Genomic DNA, 25463 nt, shown 5'->3' on the forward strand with positions numbered 1-25463 from the left:
ATGATACATTGGGGGGGCAACGTGGGGTTCAGTGTCTTGCCCAAGGACTCTTCGACATGTAGCCCGGGGAAGCCAGAGTCAAACCACCGACCTTCCGATTGGTGGGCGACTGCTCTTCCTCCTGAGCTACAGCCGCCCCGGGTGTGTCGCTGAGTGGGGAAAATCTATTTGAAACGTGGACAGGTTGATGGTGAACCACGGGCTTGACTTTAGGACTATGACTCCTCTTCCTGACAGTCACCCAGCCACTCTTAAGTCCCGGCAGCTCGGGATCTGCTCTGGGACGACTAACAGAGCTACCCTATACCCTATAAAAACGTATTTTTATAAATCTTCATTAATTGGTTATTACCAAATTAATTTCACCATATTGCTATTTATTAATCAATATATTGTATATATATATATATATATACATAAAATCATTTTATTTTTAGCAGGTCACCATATTATTTCTATAATGCTCATACACTATTATTAGATAATAGTGTATGTAACTTCAGTACTGGTGTGTTGTTTACCGTGATGTACCTACTGTTATTACAGGCTATTATCTTGTTATTACCTTGGTAATTACATGACATTTTGTCTCTATTACTTCTTTATTTCAATCTTGTTACCACACTGTTATCATCTGATTAACGTGCAGTAATTTAAAGTACAACCCTTGTTTTTATTGGTACATAAGATGTATAATATCTGGGCTGCTCACTGTGTTGCATAATGTTACTATGTCTCCAGATGTCCCAGATTACTTTGATTAATACAATAACTAATCAAAAATAATGGAAGAAACTACCAAATAACGCATGTGTTTGATCAATATTGAAGCAACAAATATATTTACAAGATTTACTTTAATGGTAAGACTCCAAATTTTTTAGATAACATGCATGAAAAATTTCAGATATTCATTCGACTCTGTAACTGTATATGTAACTGTGACAGTTTTCTAGACAGTGAAAAAATCTTGATAGAGAAGTGGAGGTAGAGGTAGATGGGCCCTAGGCTGGGTTTGGAACCTGGCAGCATCAAGAATCTTTAGCCTCTGTACATGGGGCACCCACTCAACCAGGTGAGTTACCCAGTGCTCCAGAGTTGAAGCTGAAGGACAATGTCAGTCCATCAGTCTAATGATTTGGTCCAAAGCATGATGCGTTTGAAGTACTTTCTTCAACTTTACCCCTCCTATGCAATATCTGTTTGGATTAGAGTGACATAATTGAAAAGGCTGTGTTCGAACTACTAAAGCATTTCCTGCTCCGTCTTTTGTCAACTGACAACTGTTTATTTCAACTGTTTTTGGTGATTGAATTGCCATGTGGGTAATTGGCGGTCAGCTCCCTCTGAGTGGTAAATAAACTTTCAGTATTCAGCAACAACAGCACAGAGATAACTTTAAATCTTTCCTGTCTCTCTCTCAATTTGTCTTTGCCTATCAGTCAGAGGATCTTGGAGCTTGTGCACAGTTTGAAGCCAGTCGAAATGCCAGGAATATGATACCAAGTGCAAGCTGTGGCATTTTCCCAGAATTCAGCTTGAGAAAGCCCTCCTCAGAGACTGATATTGAGAACTGGGCATCCAAGCACTTCAACAAACACACACAGGTACTACACAAAGAAAATGAAACACCCATCTCTTGTTTGTGATTCCAAAGATGCATGTTTTACTGGTATTCTATATTTTACATATACATGTACAGTACAAATGTGTGTGTCTTACTTTCTGTCTTCCACAGTATTGTCTCATTGGTTTGCATGTAAAGGTACAACAGTGAAGGACATGTTCATTTTCCCTTCATCTGAGAACTTTAGCTATTGACTCTCAGTGTGATGCAGTTCATATGATTATTATCAATGTGTAATTAATTTAGTTCCTTGTATATTAGCAACCAATAATTGAAATAAAAAACTGTCTTCAAGTGAAAATGTCATTGTTTATGTCACCCTTTTAGTTATAAAACCACAAATAATCAAGTAGTTTCGATCTATTACGTGTCAGGTTAGCTGTTCGAAAGATAACACATGAGCTGAGTTTGCCCTCTCATACTGGACCAATGAAACAAAATTATAATTTAAAAAACAAGAAAAACGCACAAGGTTCCCACCCAACAAGATATTCTTATTAACAAGCAGCTTTAGCAAACAAGTTAAACTTTAAAGAGAGACTAAGTTTAACTAGAAAAACCTGTTCCTGCAAAACAGCAGTGAATGCTGATGAGCTCAATGGGGATAGCTAACCATGCTAAAAAAGCTGAAAATAGTGAAAGAAATTTGCAGAAGTCAAGTGAGTAATAGCTAAAATGGCTGCAGTGTAATATGTAGCAGAGTGGAAGAGAGACATCTTCACATTGATAGGAATGTTTATAAACAGCTGCGGCTTAACGAGCTCCCTTCTAGTAGAACCAGCAGAAATGACTGAAGGGATACTATGACCTCCTGTGAGGAAACTGTAAGAGTGAGTAAAATAATTTGAAGACCGTAAGAACCAGAAGGGTTAGAGAAACGTAGCAATGTAATGGCAATGAGGATTTTTAAACAGCAGTGAGTTGAACACAGTTGAACCTGTCTCTCTGGTCACTTTCCATTGGAGTTAGTGAGAGAATTTGAAGAAGGTTTCTCTCGCTTCAAGGATCATAGCTGAAATTCTGTAAATGTGAGCTCTTTAGTAGTCACATTGGCTGAAAGAGGACAAGATTTCCTACATATTTAAGGTATAATTTGTTTCTCTAAGTTAAACTGTATGAAAGTTAGAGGAATTTATTTGAATATCAGACAAAGCTTAAAATGATCAGTGTGCCACTCTGCTGGCTGCGTCCTAAAATCAAGGAGCAAAAATGTTCATGTTTTTTAAACTGTCATATTTCAAAATTGACTTAATATTTGAAAAATCTGAACCATTTGGTAATAGCTGAATGTCTTGTGACCCGTTTAAAGTTTGAATGGTGTCTCTAGCTGAAAGAATGCAGAAGTAGTTAGGTGGGAAAGAGGAGGAAAAGTGTAAAGGGGAACTCCGGTATTTTTAAACCTAGACCTTATTTCTGGCATGAAATTATCTACTCACTGAGAACAGTGAAAGTCGGTGTCCTTCGAGAGCTGTTTAGATAACTCGCGATAGGTGTATATCCATATAACGTAGTGAACAGGGCAGGGACGATGCAGCCTCTAAATAAGGCATTATCTTTATTTTAAAGTATTGGTTTTTATTTCACCAATACTTTAAGAAGAATGAATGAACGAACGCGTACTATTGCTGTGTTAGCACACAGCTACTGTTATGTGGATGAAGTGCCTGTGTACAAATCCCTCCGTTAGCTCTCCTATAGCCGCAAGTAGCCACATAACAGGACCTATGAGCTAACAGAGCTATGAGCTAACAGAGCTATAGTACACGTTCGTTCATTCATTCTCGTTAAAGTATTGGTGAAATAAAGACAGATAATGCCTTATTTAGAGGCTGCATCGTCTAAGCCCCATTCACTCCGTTATATGGATATACGCAGATCGCGAGTTATCTAAATAGCTTCTGATGGACGCCGACTTTCGCCAAACTGTTCTCGGTGAATAGATAAACGTATTTTATGCCAGAAATAAGGTCTAGGTTTAAAAATACCAGAGTTCCCCTTTAAAGCATTTCCCATTCATTTGAATGATGGGAAAATTTGAATGAAAGTTAAATATTTTAAATATTTAATATTTTTAAGTATAAAATTGAAAACTACCAAAAGATGGAGCATACATCTCCTGAATGAGCTGAACGTTTTGATACCAGAATTGTTTAAATCTGTGAATATATGCAGGAGTAGTTAAAGGACAAAAAAAGTACGGAAGAACTAAGAATAAAGAAAAACTAGAAAAAGCTGTTCCTTCGAAACAGCAGTGAGAATGCTGATGAGCTGAATGGGGAGAGCTGCTCATGCTAAAAGCTGAAAACAGTGAAAATTTAGCAGAAAATTATTGACTCAAGTTTCAAAAGGACTGAAAGATAATTTCGAAAAGACCTGGAGCTGAAAGGTATTTTTGAAAGGAGCTGGAGCTGGATGGAGGAAAAAAAACTACAGAAAAGAGAAGAAAAATGCAAAACAAAAAGTGAAAATCAATTTGCTGAGGTTTCAAAAGGCCCGAACTGTATTTTGAAAGGATCTTGTGCTAGATGAAGGCAGAAAAGAGAAGAAAAATGCGAAAAAAGAAGTGAATAAATTCAGAAAGAAGAGAAACACTGCAGAAAAATGTGAAAATTTAGCAGAAAATTATTTGCTGAAGTTTCAAAAGGCCTGTAATGTATTTTTGAAAGAAGCTGGAGCTGTATGAAGGCAAAAAAGTACAGAAAAGAGAAGAAACATGCAAAAAGGACTGACAGTTGGAAGGTACTGCTGTGATTCAGAGGCTTCTGATTAAGAAAGTAAAGTCCTGAAGGCTATGAAAGTCACATTGGCTGAAAGAGGACAAAATTATTTACGTTTTAATGCTAAAATTATTTCTGTGGCTTAAAGATTTTGGAAACAGTCACAGATTAAAAGCTTTTTTTCTGAAGAATCTTTCTGTATTCTTCCATTCTGCCAGTTGGAGCCTCCAGTCAACACATGAACATTCCGTGTCATTGGAATGCGTTGTAAACTCAGAAGTCATCTGCTTAATCAGCATTCTCACAATTAAACAATTAAATTAAATAAATTCAGTTTTATTTATAAAGCACCAAATTGAAAATTAGTCCAAATCATACATATAGAGCCAATGCAAAAAAAATTTCCGAGCTAAGGAAACTGACAGATTGCACTGAAACTTCTCTTTGGTCCAATCTCCCGTCCTAAGCATGCCTGAGGCAACTGTGGAGAAGAACGACTGGGGGTTAGAGAACACAGAAAAGAGGGGAAAACAAACACTGTAACACCATTCAAAGGATACCTGTTGGAACAGGGAAACACAAGTTAATGACCACAATAATGTCACATGTACGGAATATAATTTGAGAAATTAAACAGGGGGAAAAAGAGAGCAAAGTGAAGAAAAGTGTGACAGATGAGGTCCCCCAGCAGTCTAAGCCTATAGCAGCTTAACTATGGGATGTTTCAGGATTACCTGAGCCATCCCTAACTATAAGCTTTATCAAAAAGGAAAGTTTTAAGCTTAGTCTTAAAAGTAGAGAGGGTAAGTCAGTTCAGTTCAACTCCAATTACATAATCACCCAATCCTCCATTCAGTATGATTGTTTATATATAATTCCATTTTGTAAAAAAAAAAAGTTGTCTTCATAGAGAAACATTGAATCTTGAGCTTGATTAAACATCCTGCCCTTAGCATGCACAAAATATACTTCTTCCAAAAATGACTCTATATTACATAATTTAAAAATATGTGTAAATGTCCTTAAATCTACTAGACAAATAATGTTGAATACAACAGAGGGTTATGCCAGTTTAATCTCTTTTTGTTTGTTCATCCCTTGGCTGTTCTCACAGGGTCTGTTTAGAAGGAAGGTGTCAATTGCCAACATGCTGGCCTGGAGCAGTGAGCCCATCAAAAAACCAATGATTGTAACCTCAGACCGCACGGTGAAGAAGGAGGCTGTGGACATCTTTAAGCTCATTCAGACATACATGGGAGATCGTCGCTCCAAGGCTGACCCCATTTCTGTGGCTCTGGAGGTGTGTGAACAGCATGCGTCGCTGTTCTGTCATAGCTTGTTGACATTTTCTTGTACTCAGAACCCATTATTCCCACTATAGAAAACTGCTTCATGTCTCACCTTGCCATGATTTCCTTGGTCTCAAACAAAATTTTCAGCCTTTGGGAAAAAAGTTATTCCTAATATACACAATAATTACATTTGTGAAACAGAAGAAAATAGACAGAGAAATATAATTTGGTCAGATATGGAATAACAAGTGTGAATGGTCATGCAAATGGTAAGTGGCCTGTACTTGTATATCGCTTTTCTACATGCCACATTCACCCATTCGCTCACACACTCACACAGCACCTCTTATTCTATGCACATTCATTCACCAATGAATGCATCGGTAGGCATGTAGGGTTCAGTGTCTTGCCCAAAATGGGAGTCAAACCACCGACCTTGGTAGGCGACTGCTCTTATTCCCTGAGCTACAGTTGCCCATTCACCCATGTTCAACAGAATCAGGTGGAAAGAAGGGCCGTAAGCTGATGTTGCTGGAATGAATTCGGAACATTGTAAAAAGCCAAAAAAAAGCTAGCAGGAACATGGTTCTAAGGTCAGGTTGATGGAGGGAGACAGATAGCCAAATGATGCAGATAGCTAATGATGCAAAGTTGGATGTGGTGACAGACTAGAGGTGGTTACAGGTTCTCATTTACTCTTTACCTTTGAGAAGCATGGGCACATGGCAATCAGAATTAAAGGGAAATTAATTGCCAGTGACCAGTTTAAAGAAAAAGGTGATATCTGACAAGTACACTACTCACAAAAAGTTATGGATATTCGGCTTTCGGGTGAAATTTCAGCATGAACCTAAAATGCATTATAACCTTTACAGGTGAACTTAATGTGACTTTCTGTAAACTTTTGAATGCACATGTCCAACTGTTCAATGTTTCAGTACTTTTTGCACAAGTGGCTGCTCTCTAACAAGGAGCTTAACGTCAAAATTCACAACAGTGGTTTGATCCATGAATCAACCAACAAATTTAGAATTGGTATTTAAACAGTCTTCCTCATCATGCTATTCACATTTTGACATCATGAGACCAACATTACACCTAACAACTGATAAACAGTACCTCGCCATTGTGAGGCTTCAAACGGGATGTTCACAGATGGATGTGGCAACTGAGCTTAAAGTGTCACAGAGTGTAATCAGCAGGTTGCAACAGAGATACAGAGAGAATGGAAGAGTCAAAGAAAGGCATAGAAGTGGACGTCCTTTGGCCACATCCCACACTGATGATCACTTCATTGTGAACAGTGCTCTGCGGAAACCGGATGGTGAATGCCACTCAACTCCAGGCACATTTAAGGGAGGCTGAAATTGGCTGAAACAAGGTCCAGGCTGGACGAGAGACCAGTGGGACTCAGTGCTGTTCTATGATGGTAAATGGTAAATGGACTTATACTTGTATAGCGCTTTTCTAGTCTAACTGACCACTCAAAGCGCTTCACTACATGCCGCATTCACCCCACTCACACAGCACGTCTTAAGATACTACGTGATTTTTCTAATCACTCATACACAAATTCATACCCCAGTGATACACTGGGAGGCAACGTGGGGTTCAGTGTCTTGCCCAAGGACTCTTCAACATGTAGCCCGGGGAAGCCAGAGTAGTCAGTACAGAACTTCACATACGTTGTGACTGGCACAGTGACAAACCCATACTACCTGAATAACATCATTAATCCAGTCATTGTGCCCCTGCATGAACCCTAATTTAATCTTCATGGACGGCAATGCTCCAGCTTATCAAGGTCGCATCATTTGGGAACGGCTGCTGGAGACTGTGGTACCTCAAAAGGAGTGGCCTGCATTTTCTCCAGACCTGAATCCCAAAGAAAACCTATGGGATCAGCTGAGTTGCCATGTAGAGGACCGTAACTCTGTACTCCAGAATCTCAATGACCTGAGGACCGCCCTTCAAGAAGAGTGGGATGGCATGCCTCAGCAGACACTCAGCAGACAATAAGTCGACTTGTGAACAGCATGACAGATGTCGTTGTCAAGCTGTAATTGATGCTCAGGGGCACATGACAAGTTATTGAGATATTGACATTTTTTGTTGTGGTATACCCAGTGGGTAGGCAGCATGATATGGCTTTAAACAATTCCAGCCAATCAAATAGGCTGAAAGTGTCCGTGGGACGAGGCACGTAAGGATTGCATCTTTTTGTTGGATTTTGAAATGACAATGAACATAAACATAAATACAACATGGTTGCATGGTGGTGTGGTGGTTAGCACTGTTGCCTCATAGGGAGAGGGTTCCAGGTTCAATCCCCACCTGGAGTTTGAATGTTCTCCCCATGTATGTGTGGTTTCTTTCTGGGTGCTCTGGCTTCCTCCCACCGTCCAAAAAACATGCATGTCAGGTTAATTGGTGACTCTTAAAAAAAAATAATAATAATTGTCCTTAGGGGTGAGTGTGTGTGGTTGTTTCTCTCGTTTGGCCCTGTGATGGACTGGCGACCTGTCCAGGATTGCCCAATGACCGCTAGGATAGCCTCCAGCCCCCCTGCAACCCAAGCGATGGATAAAACAGATATAGAAAATGGATGGATGGTCGGTGGTGTAGAGGGTTGTGCAGGCATCCCATGTATAGAGGCTGACAGCCTTTGCTGTGTGTCATTCCCCTCTCTCTGCCCCTATTTCCTGTTTCTCTTCAACTGTCCCGTACATTAAAGGCATAAGAAATGTTGTGAAAGAGAAATTGTTATGCAGATTGTATGTTTCTCTTAATTCTTCAAATTATTTGAAAGTACTGTTGTGGTAGAGACAACCGATATGCTCAATTCCTTTAGTATACCACTCTCTCCAAAAGAACACCTTCTCCCTATTTTAAATGATGGATTATGTTTATGTTTATGTTTATGTATTTAGCAGACGCTTTTATCCAAAGTGACTTACAAATGAAGATATAACAAGCTATATAAAAACCTAACAATAAACTACATAGAAGGAACCCACGAGTCCGACTCTGTCAGAGGTGACAGAGTAGAGATAGGGTGCAGGCATAGAAGGAAGTGCAGAAAGATAAAGTCAGAAAAGGAGATGTTCCTTCTTTCTTGTGCATATGGTGCCTGACCTGCCTTGTTTTAGAAATTACTGGATTTTGCCGATGTATCGTTGGACACTGACTCAGATAGTATACAAATAAATTGATTAAGGATTTTATCTATGGATTTGAAAATGGTCACTGGTACATATAAAGGTAGTATACTTAAAAGGTAGTTCAGCCTTGGAACTATAACCATTTTTATAGCTTGGATCCTCCCCCATAATGATAACTGTAATTTATCCCAACCCTTGAGTATGAGTTGTATATTAGCCAAGGCTGGGTTGAAGTTATCGGATATTATGTTCTCCATACCTGGGTTCAAAATGGTAAATGGTAAATGGTAAATGGACTTGTACTTGTATAGCGCTTTTCTAGTCTAGCTGACCACTCAAAGCGCTTCACTACATGCCGCATTCACCCCACTCACACACATTCATACAGCACGTCTTAGGATATAACTACGTGCTTTTCTAATCATTCATACACACATTCATACCCCCAATGATACACTGGGGGGGCAACGTGGGGTTCAGTGTCTTGCCCAAGGACGCTTCGACATGTATCCTGGGGAAGCCAGAGTCAAACCACCGACCTTCCGATTGGTGGGCGACTGCTCTTCCTCCTGAGCTACAGCAAAAGTATCCCCAGGTATTTTCAATTTTTACTTACCCACTTAAAGTACCAGTTTTGAAAGTGACTTTTATAACAACTTTTAGAGAGTGGCATCACTTAAGATTTGGTCCAATTGATCATGTAGGATACATACATGATCATGTATCCTGATGTGGAAGAAAATGAGTTAACAATATCCAAAGCCAAAAGGTCATCTATGAAAATCAATAATTTGTTTTCCTGTCCACCCATTGTGATTCCTGTGACTGATTTGTTTTTTTCTTATGGCCTCTGCAATGGGTTCCAGTGCAATAATAAACAAGAGTGGTGAAAGCGGGTCTCCCTGCTTTGTCCCACATCCAGCCATCTCAGACCATTAGTCATCACCATAGATTTAGCCTGGAGATATATATATATAAGCATAATGATATTTTGAAGACCCAGACCGAAACCAAATTGTTCTAAAACAAAGATGAGGGAACTCCAGCTAACACAGTCAACTTTGTCAGCATCCAGAGACAAAGCAGCTGTTGGAGTATCTCAGTCCTTGACTTTCCAGATTAAATGAAGCAGACGTGTGAGACTATCTGAAGAGATCCTGCTCCTCACAAACCTGATCTGGGTGTATTATTGAAGTTATTACAGTGTTCACCCTGCTTGCAAAAATTTTTGTGAAGAGCTTTCCATGACAGCATAGTAAACTAATTGGCCTGTAGTTTCCACATTCCATGGGGTCTTTACCCCTTTTCAGTATAAGAGTGATTATTGTCATTGAAAGTGGGAGTTGCCCCATATCAATGGCCAAGTTAAATGTTTTTAGGATCTTAGGACCAAGATCTTCTGCAAACCGTTTGTAAAATTCACTTTGTATCCCATCAATAATTGGGGTTTTGGCCGTAGGCAGTGAATTGATTATTTTATTGATTTAAAAAAAAAAATTGATATGTTCTTTAAGTTAACGCATAGATCCTCATTCTGTAACGCACTCATGTTCATTCGCCATCCTTCATATCTTTCTTGTGCTTCAACTAAGGTAACAACCAGGTCAACGGGAGCGTGATCAGTCATGGCCATTGTACCAATACTGCAAGTGGCAGTGTTTTCAACCAGAGCATGTGAGATCAGGATAAGATCAATACTCGAATAAACTGAGTGTCTATGTGAAAAAAGTCCCAGGCATCTGGATTTAAAAGTATTCAAACAGTATTCAGCCTTATGATACTACGGCAACATCTATCTAGGGCGGCTGTAGCTCAGGAGGAACAGTCCCCCACCAATCGGAAGGTCGGTGGTTCGACTCTGGCTTCCCTGGGCTACATGTCGAAGCGTTCTTGGGCAAGACACTGAACCCCACGTTGCCTCCCAGTGTATCACTGGGGTATGAATGTGTGTATGAGTGATTAGAAAAAGCACGTAGTTAAGTATCTTAAGACGTGCTGTATGAATGTGTGTGAGTGGAGTGAATGCGGCATGTAGTGAAGCGCTTTGAGTGGTCAGCTAGACTAGAAAAGCGCTATACAAGTCCAAGTCCATTTACCATACATCAAGTACTTGACTATAATCCCCACCCAGAGTGAATGAAAAATCACCAAATCCAATGTAATCTTCTTAAATTGTAAAAAGAAATCTGGAACTTCAATGTTCCATAATTATGTTTTGTGCTGCCAGGTTAGCTAAAAGTATAAGTATACGTCCTTCTTTGTCTTGTTATTCTTTTTCTACTGTAACATTTATCTTCTTTAAAGGGGAACTCCGGTATTCTTAAAGCTAAGTAAATAAGCTATGCTGCAGCAGCGTGCACCGATGACGTCATCCCAGTAGACGAGTGTGTAGAAAGCCCTCTATAAGCCCCCGATAGCCGCCAATAACAACAACACAGCAGCTATGAGCTAACAGTGCAATAGTACGCGTTCATTCATTAATTCGTCTTAAAGTATTGGTGAAATAAAGACAGATAATGCCTTATTTAGAGGCTGTATTGTCAATGCCCTCTCCCGTTATATGGATATACGCGGATCTCGAGTAATCTAAATATCTTCTGAAGGACACCAACTTTCACCAAACTGTTCTCGGTGAGTAGATAAACGTATTTCATGCTAGAAATAAGGTCTAGGTTTAAAAATAGTTCCCCTTTAAGAATATATGGATACACCCCTTGTTTTGAAATTATTGTGATAAGCATGGATCAATCTTTTTCCAGAAGGTGTGTCTCCTGGAGCATGACCACATTAGAGCCTTTTTGTTTCAGATCATTTAGGACCTTACGCCTCGTCACATATGACCCCAGAACATTTACATTCCAAGAAGAAACTTTGATCATATCAGATGTCATTGCTGTCTTTTTTCATATAGTTATCTAAGGTATGAATCCTGGACATATTAACTAAAGTCACTGATACTCCTGAGCAGTGCATATGATAACAAAGAAAACCAGACTGATGCCCCCCCCTCTACAAAAACTACAAAAATAAAACCACTCAGAACAGGTTCCCCCCTTTGCCCCCCACAAAACAAAACCTGGACGACCACATGTCTTGAGTTCTTCAGAGTGCTGTTGCTCCAACCCTCATATATACGTCTTGCTCACAAACTTATGGCCTAAGAGAAATCTTATAACAAACAGAAAATAGCCCTTTAAGTTTTCCAGTTGTGGTATCATAAATATCAAGGTGTATATGGACCAAAAGGAAATATAAAATAAAACACACCTTCATGTTTCCACAAACTAAAATTTTGGTCAGATAGTGACCTAGAGAATCCACAACATGAGTAGACTTCGACAAAGTGGTAAAATTAAATACTACACCAACTTAAGCATACATAGAAACTCTGTTGTTCAAATAAGACGGAACTACTCAGCGTGTCACCAAGATAAGTATTTCAACAGTTGCATGTATTCTGCGTGTCGCACTACCTGAGGACAGAATACAGTGTGCAACATGACACACTCGCTACCTTATCACCCTTGTAGGCACATAGCTATTTGGCTTCCTCTGCCAGATTATGTCCTTCCACAAAACTCCTCGCTGCTGATACATCTTCAAATCGATGCCCTTTCCTTCTGGCCGTGACCCAAACACCGCTGAGTATTGCAGCCTCCGCTTCAAGCACATACGTCTGACCTCGTCTGAAAAGTCCACCTTGCTGACCTTTCACTGAAATTGCCCCAGCTCCTTTGCTCTGAGTTGTACCTTTTCCCTGTTGGTGTACCGGAGAAATCGCGCTAGTATGTTTCGAGGCCGGGTCAATGTTGTGTCGGTCAGGCGGGAAGTTAGATGAAGGTGTCCGTGCGCCCTCTTGATGATCATGCTGTCTGGATCCTCCGAAGTGCCAACATACAAACATTGCACCATATCTTTCAAAGTCCTTCAAATATCCTTCAAATCATTGTCATGTCGTCGCCCACATTCTGTATCTGTTGTTTTAGACCTTGATTCATGTTACGAATTTCGGTTAGTATTCCGAAATTACTTCCCTCTGTCGTGTTTGGTGTGGTCATGATGCTAGCTGCAGCTACGATGTGAGCTTTAGCTACTCCGCCAGCTTGAGGCGACATCAAAATCCTGTTTATCAATTTTCAGACCTGTGATATCTCTCACAAATAGATTTTTTTGGCTTCGACATGAGTTGTTCCTCTCAGACCACTCTATCAGACAACTTTAAGATAAGCATTTATTTTATGTAGTTCAACAAATATAGTTGGAGCCTCCTCAGCACACCACCTCCCACATCGTCACCGGAAGCAAGGTTTGCATCTTTTGTAGTATTTTAGAGGTTAGGTAGCTGTGCAGATAGTCAAAGATGGTAGATGAAAACGTTTGAACTGGAGTTGGATGGATATGCTTTTCTTAAAGTGTTGCAGTTGTATTTAATACCCATGTCATTTTTATTTACTGGAATCACCCGTTGTTTGTTTATATATTATTCATCTGGAACCTTACATCTGCATGCATTCTAGCTTGCCACGTTGCTTTTTTAAAAAAAGATTCAGCACAGTCATTGTAAAGTGTGGATCAGGATACTTTATATGCGTGTTGTACTTGTATAACAATGCGTATTACAAATTAAAATTGTTAAATCTGAATATGCGATTCTGGTGCCAAGACTCTAAACGTCTGGGAAGAGAAGCAAGACAGTGAATCGGCGATGCTGAGAAACAACTGGTGTTTGACTGAGATTAGTGGAAGTCTGTGAATGAATTGGATGGTTTCTGCTGAATGAAATAGGCCATTGTTGATAATTTCTACCGTTGGGGTTGTAAATGAGAACAGACTTCTTGGTCATGCTGCCAAAAGACAGCTGTGGTAATGGGGCGCAGCTCGTGAAGCGTAAAGAAAGGTGATGTGGACTTTGTATTGATATGATTAAATTCAGGAGGCTACTTGGATGTGACCCACCTGCCACCATAGTAACCACCAGAGCTATAAGAAGGAGCTGGAGCTTTATAAAGCTGAATGTCATCAGGCTGGATGATGAAATTATTGTAGAACAAACGATTTCCCCTCCAGGAAGACAAGAAGTGTTGCCAAAGACGCATTTCCATTTTTCATACGCATATATGGGGCTGCACGTTGGTTTGGTGGTTAACGCCATCGCCTCACGGGTCCTGGTTCGAATGGCAATCTGGGGCCTTTCTGTGTGGAGTTTGGATTTTCTCCCTGTGTATGCGTGTGTTCTCTCTAGGTATTCTGGCTTCCTCCCACTGCCCAAAAACATACATGTAAGGTCTCTAAATTGACCTTAGGAGTGGGTATAAGCGTGCATGGTTGTTTGTCTCTGTGTGGCCCCGTAATGGACTGGCAGCCTGTCCAGGGTGTACCCTGCCTCTAATGATAGCTAATGATGCCACCTAATGATAGGTGGGGTAGCTGGGATAGGCTTCAGCCCCCTGGTGACCCTGAGTTGGATTAAGCGGGAATAGAAAATGTATGAATGGATACGCATGCATAATCAAGAGTGACTCTGCCATGGAGACAGCAAAAGGCGGCTGGTTTTATTAAGAGAATTGAAATTAAGAATTTACTTTTGGCAGGGTTGGTATTGCCCAGAAGAGCTAGCATCTGTTGCATTGTACTTCTGTCTGCAAGCAAGTAGTTAAAAAAAAGCAATGTAATGCAATGTTTTTTCTCAAGAAGCAGATATGTTTGAAACGAAACAGAGTCTCGTTCTTGGGGCTACCTCTGCAGTCAAAAGATGAATTGGCAAAAATTTAAAAGCACTGGTGATGTCTGCTTTGAAGAGACTCACTGTGGCCTGTGAAAACGAATGAAGGTGATCGAAATGCAAATTGCGTGGAGAGGTCTGGGAATGGAATTATGCTGTTAAAGCTTGGAATGTGTGAGCCATGGGGAAATGATAGGTCAATGATTCGCCTCTTTTCGCCAGAATAGTGGCAACGCCGATGGCAGTGATTCTCAATCCTGGACCTCAAGGCACATCGCCCTGCATGTTTCCCTGCTCAAGCACACCTGATTCAAATGAATCGGTCATATCTTTAAGCTCTGCAAAAGGCTGAGAACAACCCATTAATTTAAACAAAACTTAAATACGTCAATAAACAAACTTGATCCCTAATAACCACCATTGTTTGGTCACTGGGTGAGTTTGGAATGGTATTATAGTGATAAAGGATCCATTCAATTCAATTCAGTTTTATTTATATAGCGCCAAATTACAACAAACGTCATCTCAAGGCACTTAAATAATATAGTCAAATTCAAGCCAATTGGAATTCAATTCATTGTAATCATAATCCAATGAAATCCAATTAATTATTTTCAAAATAATCCAATTCATTCAAATCAAGTCAATTCAAAAACAATATCCTAGCTAAGGAAACCAACAGATTGCACCGAAACTTGTCTTCAGTCCAATCTCCCGTCCTGAGCGTGCCTGAGGCGACTGTGGAAAGGAACGACTCCCTTTAACAGGAAGAAACCTCTGGCAGAACCAGAACCAGGAAGGGTGGCCATCCGCCTTGACCAGCTGGGGTTTGAGAAGACAGAAAAGAGGGAAAAGAGGGGGGAAAAACACCACAACACCATTCAAAGGATACCTGTTGGAACAGGGAAACACAAGTTAATAACCACAATAATGTCACATGTACATAAAATCATCTGAGAAATTAAACAGGGGGAAAAAGAGAGCAAAGTGAGGATGTTTCAGGATTACCTGAGCCATCCCTAACTATAAGCTTTATCAAAAAGGAAAGTTTTAAGCCTAATCTTAAAAGTGGAAAGGGTGTCTGCTTCCTGGACATTTACTGGCAGCTTATTCCACAAGAGAGGGGCCTGATAACTGAAGGCTCTGCCTCCCATTCTACTTTTAGAAACTCTGGGAACAACAAGTAAACCTGCAGTTTGGGAGCGAAGTGCTCTGTTTGGAAAATATCTTACAATGAGATCTTTAAGATATGATGGAGCTCGGTCATTAAGAGCTTTATATGTGAGAAGAAGAATCTTAAATTCTATTCTGAATTTAACAGGGAGCCAATGAAGAGAAGCTAAAACTGGAGAAACATGATCTCTCCTGTTAGTTCTCATCAGAACTCTGGCTGCAGCATTTTGGATCAGCTGGAGGCTTTTCAGAGAATATGTGGGACAGCCCAATAATAAGGAATTACAGTAGTCCAATCTTGAAGTAACAAATGCATGAACTAGTTTCTCTGCATCACCCTGACACAGGATGTTCCTGATTTTAGCAACATTACGAAGGTGAAAGAAAGCTGTCCAAGAAATCTGTATTATATATCTGTATTATCAAATGATAAATTCTGGTCAAAAATAACTCCAAGGTTCCTCACTGTAGAACTAGAAGCCAAGGAAAAACCATCTACAGTAACTATATAACGAGACAATTTCTCCCTGAAGCGCTCAGGTCCAAAGAGAACAACTTCAGTTTTGTCTGAATTTAGAAGCAGACAGTTCTGAGTCATCCAGGTCTTTATGTCTTTAATAATGTTACCTAATGGAAGCATGTACAAAGTAAAAAGAATCGATCCAAGCACAGAACCCTGAGGAACTCTATGATTTACTCCAATGTGTGAAGAAGATTCTTCATTTACAAGAACAAACTGGAATCTATCAGATAAATATTACTTAAACCAGCCTAATGCAGTTCCTTTAATCCCAATAACATGTTGAAGTCTCTGTAACAGAATGCTGTGATCGATCGTATCAAATGCAGCACTGAGATCCAACAGGACAAGCACAGAAACAAGTTCTCTATCAGAGGCTAAGAGGAGATCATTGGTAACTTTCACCAGTGCCGTTTCTGTGCTATGATGCACTCTGAATCCTGACTGAAACTCTTCAAACAGATTATTTCTATATAAATGATCACAAAGTTGAACTGCAACTATTTTTTCAAGAACTTTAGACAAAAAAAGGGAGATTGGATATAGGTCGATAATTAGCCAACACTTCTGAATCAAGAGTAGGTTTTTTAAGTAAAGGTTTAATTGAAGTGTCAATTAAGGGGAAAACCTCCTTGAACAGTCTGGTTGGGATTGGGTCTAAAATACAAGTTGATGGTTTAGAAGAGACTATTGCTGTTGTTAGCTCAGAGAGATCAACTGGGCAGAAGCTGTCTAAATACAATTCAGGTTCGAAAGATACTTCTAAAGCTGCTCTACTTGATGATACATCAGTGATAATAGTGGGAAGGATTCCATTAATCTTCTCTCTGATAGAAACAATTTAATTGATAAAGAATCTCATGCAATCATCACTGCTGAGAGTTAAAGGAATACATGGCTCAACAGAGCTCGGACTCTTTTTCAGCCTGGCAACAGGGCTGAAAAGAAACCTGGGATTATTCTTATTCTCTTCTATCAATAATGAATAATAAGCAGTTCTAGCTTTACGAAGTGCTTTCAAGTTCTACTGGAGTAAAATCTAGGCAGCCGTCCTCTGTCATATCTGCACATGGCAGTGAAGAAAAGGATGATGAAATCAACTCTTTAAATCTGGTTACAGCATTCTCTGACAGACACCTACTATATGTAGAATTCTTCTCAGAAACCGTGTAGTCAAGTAATGTAAATTCAAAAGTTATTAAAAAATGGTCAGACAAGACAGAGTTATGAGGGAACACTGTTAACTGTTCACTCTCAATGCCATAAGTCAGCACAAGGTCAAGTTTATGATTAAGGCAGTGAGTAGGTCTGTGAACACTTTGAGAAAATCCAATAGAGTCTAATATAGAATTAAAGTTAATATTTAGGCAGTCATTTTCAACATCTACATGAATATTAAAGTCACCCACTACAATGACTTTATCTGTACTCAGCACTAACTGGGATAAAAACTCTGAGAATTCAGACAGAAACTCAGAATAAGGGCCAGGTGGACGATACACAACAACAAACACAAGAGGTTTTTGTGATTTCCACTTTGGGAAAAACTGAGAATCAGATATTCAAGAGAGCTAAAACTAATCTTGGGTCTAGGACTGATTAGTAACCCTGATCTGAAGATAGCTGCCACTCCTCCTCCTCTGCCTGTGGTTGGAGGAACATGAACATTTAAATAGTCAGAGGGAGTTGATTCATTAATGCTAACATGATCCTCCTGCTGCAGCCAGGTTTCTGTAAGACAAAATATATCAATATGATGATCACAGATCAAATTATTCACTAACAGAGACTTCAAAGGGAGAGATCTAATATTCAGCAAACCACATTTAATAGTTTGATGTTTTTGTTCAGTTAAAGTTTTAAATTTTTTTTGCACAAGAGGATTTGCTCCTTTTGTGTTTTTTGATTGAGGGGGGGGCAGCATCAGGTGGGAAGCTGCAGAGAAGTGTGTAAGACTACAACTCTGCATCCTGGTCTCAACCCTGGGTTGTCATGTTTTTGGATAACTAATAAATTTGTGCCGTTTCTCCTCATCAGACCAGGTTTTTTCCAGAAAGATTGCCAATTATCTATGTAGCCCACATTGTTTGCTGGACACCATCTAGACAACCAGTGATTGAAGAGGACATGCGGCTAAACATGTCATCACTGGTCAGATTTGGCAGGGGTCCAGAGAAAACTACGGTGTCCGACATTGTTTTGGCAAAATTACACACGATGCAACATTAATTTTAGTGACCTCCGATTGGCGTAACCGGGTGTCATTACCGCCGACGTGAATAACTATTTTACCGTATTTACGCTTATCCTTAGCCAGCAGTTTTAAATAGGATTCTATGTCACCCGCTCTGGCCCCTGGAATGCATTTGACTATGGTTCCCCTCAGTCATCCTCGCCAATGTGCACTCCTTGCGCAATAAAACAGACGAGCTGCAAGTCAACATGACCCACATGCACGAATACAGGACTGCCTCAATTCTTGCATTCACGTAAGCGTGGCTAAATAAGAACGACAACATGTTGTGCATAGAAGGCTTTGGTACACCCCTGAGACTAGACCTGAGTGAACCGACAAAACAAAATGGCGGCAGCGTCTGCCTTTATGTAAACCGACGCTGGTGCTCAACGGCCAGCCAGGAAGGAGCTGTGTAAAAAAGACATTGAACTTTTGGCAGTCTCCCTCCACCCTTTCTATCTCCCCAGAGAGTTCCTCCAACTCTTTTTCATCCTAGTACACATCCACTCCAGAGCAAACCCGAAAGCAGCCTTTAGTGCTATGGATAAGTTCCTGATGCATGCAGACCCATTGCCCTCCCCCTCTCAGCTCTGCTGATCATCACACTATCCTGCTGGCACCTGGCTACCCCCGGTCATAAGAAAGAACAGAGAGAATTATCAAAAACATTCAACAGTGGACCAATGACAGAATTGCAGCGCTGCAGGGATACTTCGAATCCACTGACTGGGACAACCTACTTTCCACCTCCAGCAACGTCAATGAACAGGTGGACACAGTATCCTCTTACATCGCCTCCTGTGTGGACAACATCATCTCCACAAAGAAGGTCACCATCTTCCCCAACAATAAGCCCTGGATCACCAAAGAACAGAAAGACATCCTCAACAAAAACATAAGAATATTCTTCACTGAAACCAAGTCTGAGAAGAAGGAGATCAACAGAGAGGTGAAGCGTGCCATGAAAAATGCCAGGCTGAGGTATAAGAATAAGGTGGAGAAGAAATTCACCCAGGCAAGCCTCCGCTCAGCTTGGCAGGGGATCAAGAACATGGCTGCTGTGAACACTGCTTCCACCACTCACAGAGATATCCAGGAGAGTTTTTCCTCCCGCTTCCACTTGGACGACCAGCTCACTCTGTGGATCATCGACTTCCTGACCAACAGGACACAGAGAGTGGTGGCCAACAACGCCTTTTCTGACCTCTCCTTCACCTCTGCTGTTCATCCTGTATGCCCATGACTGCTGGTCCACCCTCCCAGACTTTGTTTCTGCAGTGGTATGATGATACCTCCCTGGAGCTCAGTTGGAGAAGACCAAGGACATGGTGGTGACCTTCTCCACAATCTTTGACTGCACTCTAAAGTTGGCCTCCAACACAGAGGACATCCTACGGAGATGCCAGCAGTCGCAGTATATCCTGAGGAAGCTCAACAGGTTTGGGGTCAGCGAGGACATCCTCAGGACCTTTTATTACTCCTTTATCAAGACTCTCCACACCTTCTCCATTATAGTGTCTGCTCTTTCATTCATTTGCTCTATATTTATCTTTACCCCCCCCCCCCCCCACCCCGGAGACAAATAAAGTTTTTTGACTTGAATTGAATTGAGTAATCCCTTGTCCATGTGGTTCTATCAGCTATTGATGAATGTCGGTTCTTGATGCATCGCCGTCTGAGGGATCAGAGATCACGGGTGTCCAGCTTAGGCTTCCTCCATTGTCCTTTACACACTTAAATTCCTCAAGATTCATTTAATTTTTTGCAGCCTGAAATGTAGAAATGGGAATAAATACTGACAAATAAAATTAACTGGATGAGAAATACATTAAACATCTTGGCTTCATACCATAGATATAAAAAGAACAACATTCATTTTAATTTAATTAATTTTTCACTCTTGATATTCATTTATTTTTGCATTTTCCTGATTTGGGGGTTTCATAGTCTGAATGAAACCCATACTGTTACAGTTACATGACTCTCTACCTGTCTCTTTCAGGTTGTGGTGCGTGGCTGGAGTAACCAGGGTCTGCGTGATGAGCTCTACATTCAGCTGTGCCGTCAAACCACAGAGAACTTCCGGTATGATAGCCTGGAACGTGGCTGGGAACTGATGGCCATCTGTCTGGCCTTTTTCCCTCCAACACCTCGCTTCCACACCTACCTGGAGGGCTACATCTACAGACACATGGACCCCCTCAATGACACCAAAGGTAATTGGTAATTTAAACAATAAAAAAAAACCTACAAATATTGTCATGAAATTTCTTTATCCCTTCATACTACCTTTACATTCAGTCCTTTATGAAAGATAGACAGTAGCACAGAATCATTGTTTTTTTTTCAAGGTTTGTTACCTTGATGTGAATTATTATGACAGAATGAAAACTGCAATTATAAATAGACTGTTTTGAGTGATCCTGCAACTTCTCATCTGACAAACAGCAGTGATGGTGAAAAAGGTGTGTTCATTTTTCCATATGTCACATATCTCAGAAATTAAATGAGCTAAAGTAAACAGACAAACAAACTAACAAACAATTACACAGTTCTGACTGTTGAAATGACACATCCATACATCTATTTTCTATACCAACCTTAATCCAATTCAGAGTTGTGGAGAAGAACACCTAGGGAGCCCTGGAAGTGAATAGCAACTTTAAGAGACACACACACCAGAATGAATCTGGGAATGACATGTATTGTAGAATCTTAACAGTACAGAACAGGTCATTACCATTTAACAGAATTATCAATATGCAACAATAAAAAATGCAATAGAAAATAATAAAGTGCGCACAAAAGAAAAAAACATTTTGTATCCACAGTCAACATCCAAGCTCAAGCTCAGTTCTTTTTTTTTTAAGTTGTGGCCCATGAGTTGTTTTGAGTATCAGTATTGTCCTACCACACCACAGACTGAGGAGAAGGGAAGAAGTCTGTCTTTTTCAATGGATCGGTCTGGCTTGCCATCCAGTCAACTTGAACTTCATCATAGCAGACATTCTTCACAGAAACCTAATTTTGAACATGGACTATAAGATATGTGGTAAATTCTGCCTCTCTGCCTTCAACCTCAACATCGGACCGCCCGTACCAAAAAAAAGCCTGACCTGTTAGACAGTCACATCCACAAAATTTCATTAACACATTCACTCCTATAGCCTATATCCATCTACAATGATCAATAATCTGAAAAACTCTGAGATATTGAATTCTTGTACAACAATCTCATCTTTATCACAAATTCAGTACCAGTTTTTCAGTAACAATTTCCATTTATATCATGCAACGTTATTCTGAATACTACTTCAAACAACCTTGGATTAAGGATTTAACTTGTACAATTAATAGCAGTTGTCTCTCAAAACACAACATACACTCTTACATTTGCAATGTAATACTGAAATTTCACACAAAATTGCTAAAATAAACATAACAATTATTGTTACTGTACTATCACGACAACAGTGATGAATTACATTTTTCCCTTTTCTACTTCTCTATCAGCAACTGGCGTGTTTTTCCGTTTTTTTCCCGTGCCACATCACAGTAGCATAACGTCAATTGAAATATGCAGTATGTTAGCATAGCAGCTAATGGCTTTCCACTGTCCATTTCTTATTAATTTACATATTAAACACATCTTTTATACTCACTACTGTGCAAACTGAAATAGCTCATTATTTTGTCTTTGCACAGCCAATTCTCAGACTCTTAACACACTCTCTTCTCATGCAGCATAAAAAAAAAGGTTGGTTGGGAGTAACTATGTCAGCTCAATGTGTGGAGAGAAAAAATGGCGACCTTACACATCACTTCCCCAACACACAGAGGACTGTCAAACAAAATGTGTGCCGATTGGCCACTTGCTCTTGAATGAGAATTGGCCAACTTCGATTACAGAGGTAGAGGGCAGAATTAACCCTTAATGTGGTACACACAACAACACAAACATTAGAAATAGGGAAAATGATGAAATTCCGTACAATTGAAAAGCATTAAATGAGTTTCCTCTGAAGGTTTGCTGGGCTCACCCATAGGGATGAGGAGCTCTGTCATCCAGGAGAGGCTTGGAATTCAGTCACTGCTCCTCTGCAATCGAAAGGATCCAGTTGAGGTGGTCCGGGCATCTGGTCAGGATGCCCTACAGATGTCTTCCTTGTGAGGTGTTTCAGACTTGTCCAACTGGGATGAGGTCTTGGGGCAGTCCCAGGACCCTGCTGATTGGCTTGGGAACAACTTGGTGTCTTCACGAAAGAGCTGGAAGAGGTGGATGGGGATATCTGCTTCGACTGTTGCCCCCGTGATCTGGATCCGGATAAGCAGCATAAAATGGATGGAAGGATACACTTCCAAAACATCAAATATTTTCAGAGTTGATGAATAATTTTGTTCCACTATCTAATGCAGGCAGATAATGACTAAATTAATTCCTTGTTACAAACTGTCAAGTTGACATGAATATCTTGCTTTACCCCACTGATATACAGAAGCTCCAGGACCTGGTTTCTGTTTGCAGGTGTAACACAGCATAGTTGTGACCACACCCAACCATATCCAACAGTGATGCTGGCTGTGATAGAACTAAAAAACACAAGTTCCAGATATCATTGTGTGAAAATCTAATAAATCTAATAAATAATCTAATAAAGTAATCAGCAGTGCGCAAAGCTCTGTCATTAGAATCTAGCTTGTGGGATAGTATGTTAAAAGAAATGCCGAAATAGGATGTCTTATGGTGTCTTATTTTTTGTTGCTCAAGGGGTTGCCATCAGCAGTTATGCCAAATACTGCTACAGGAAACTGACAAAGGCTGCTTTGACTGGAGCCAAAAAGGTAAGTAGTTATGTATCTGTCTTCATGCTGTTCCATTCCATGAAATATTTAAACAAAGAATATAATCTAGGATTTATTTATAAAAAAGTTTTTTTACAACTATGGACCTGGATGACACTGATATATCTTATTACACTATTGGAACTTGTTAATAGGATACAGTTTTTCCTGGTAGGGGTTCTTTACAAGACTTGAGATGTTCTTTTAGGTCCATTTTTTATTATTTTGTTTGAAGAGGTGTGACACTGAGTTCAAGCATACAGTCACACTCTTGTGTTTGCAGGAGAATGTAGTTATAGAATGTAGTTAGTAGTTAGTGTTTATTTTTTTAAATACAGTGAGGGTTATGATGTAGTATTGCTCATAGTGTGAGTGGAAAGGATGGCTCATTTATTTTTTTGTTGTTTTTTTTTTTTGCATATCTGAATGCTTGTGCTTCCTTCAGTGTTACTAATAGACCTTTGGAAAGATTGTTGTTGTAGCTGGAGATAAAATTGTTAGAATAGGTACAGTCCCTCCTCACCTAAGCCTACAGTTCAGGTCATAGACTTTTTTGAAAAAGTCCTCTTGAAAACTTTAAGTTTGTAGACCAACACTTGCCCTGTGTCACATATTTTTCACTGGATTGGATTAAAAAGTGAAAGACTTCCGAGGTGACACTGAAGGGCCTGTTTATATTAGCTTGTGGGTTTCCACCTGTGTTGATCCCAGTCCCCACAGAGTGAAAGATTTTGAATTTTGGTTGGAATACAGATGGATAGACATGCAGTCTTCCAAATCTTATGGCATATTGTCATTTGAGATGACTGTGTGAGAAGGGTCGAACACTGACTGATAGAAAATTAGTTCAAGCTGGGAGGGGCTGACAAACGACAGAATTCATAACAAGACAATGGGCCAAGAATGATTAAAAAAACTAAGAAGGGCAGATGAAAAGGTGAGACAACAGTTACACTGGACTATCGTAATTGTTTTAATTAAATTCAATTCAGTTTATTTATATAGCGCCAAATTGCAACAATTGTCATCTCAAGGCACTTAAATAATATAGTCCAATTCAAGCCAATTGGAATTCAATTCATTGTAATCATAATCCATGAAATCCAATTAATTATTTTCAAAATAATCCAATTCATTCAAATCAAGTCAATTCAAAAACAATATCCTAGCTAAGGAAACCAACAGATTGCACCGAAACTTGTCTTCAGTCCAATCTCCCGTCCTGAGCCTGAGGCGACTGTGGAAAGGAACGACTCCCTTTTAACAGGAAGAAACCTCTGGCAGAACCAGAACCAGGAAGAAACCTCTGGCAGAACCAGAACCAGGAAGAAACCTCTGGCAGAACCAGAACCAGGAAGGGTGGCCATCCGCCTTGACCAGCTGGGGTTTGAGAAGACAGAAAAGAGGGAAAAGAGGGGGGAAAAACACCATAACACCATTCAAAGGATACCTGTTGGAACAGGGAAACACAAGTTAATAACCACAATAATGTCACATGTACATAAAGTCATTTGAGAAATTAAACAGGGAGAAAAAGAGAGCAAAGTGAGGAAAGGTGTGACAGATGAGGTTCCCCAGCAGTCTAAGCCTATAGCAGCTTAACTATGGGATGTTTCAGGATTACCTGAGCCATCCCTAACTATAAGCTTTATCAGAAAGGAAAGTTTTAAGCCTAATCTTAAAAGTGGAAAGGGTGTCTGCTTCCCGGACATTTACTGGCAGCTTTTTCCACAAGAGAGGGGCCTGATAACTGAAGGCTCTGCCTCCCATTCTACTTTTAGAAACTCTGGGAACAACAAGTAAACCTGCAGTTTGGGAGTGAAGTGCTCTGTTAGGAAAATATCTTACAATGAGATCTTTAAGATATGATGGAGCTCAGTCATTAAGAACTTTATATGTGAGGAGAAGAATCTTAAATTCTATTCTGAATTTAACAGGGAGCCAATGAAGAGAAGCTAAAACTGGAGAAACATGATCTCTCCTGTTAGTTCTCATCAGAACTCTGGCTGCAGCATTTTGGATCAGCTGGAGGCTTTTCAGAGAATATGTGGGACAGCCCAATAATAAGGAATTACAGTAGTCCAATCTTGAAGTAACAAATGCATGAACTAGTTTCTCTGCATCACTCTGAGACAGGATGTTCCTGATTTTAGCAATATTACGAAGGTGAAAG

General features: G+C 40.0%; 1 protein-coding gene across 1 annotated transcript in view; it reads left to right on the plus strand.

Moving 5' to 3' along the window:
* Positions 1–25463, plus strand: part of arhgap39 (Rho GTPase activating protein 39) — a 140882-nt gene that overhangs the window by 84368 nt on the left and 31051 nt on the right. Inside the window, exons 4-7 of the mRNA XM_072390269.1 lie at positions 1443–1607; positions 5459–5644; positions 20451–20664; positions 23217–23290. Of these exons, the coding sequence (XP_072246370.1) occupies positions 1443–1607; positions 5459–5644; positions 20451–20664; positions 23217–23290 (639 nt within the window). The remainder of the gene's footprint in view (positions 1–1442; positions 1608–5458; positions 5645–20450; positions 20665–23216; positions 23291–25463) is intronic.

Source organism: Leuresthes tenuis, unplaced genomic scaffold (assembly GCF_036924035.1).
Source record: "Leuresthes tenuis unplaced genomic scaffold, fLeuTen1.0.hap1 SCAF_7, whole genome shotgun sequence".
Classification (NCBI taxonomy): domain Eukaryota; kingdom Metazoa; phylum Chordata; class Actinopteri; order Atheriniformes; family Atherinopsidae; genus Leuresthes; species Leuresthes tenuis.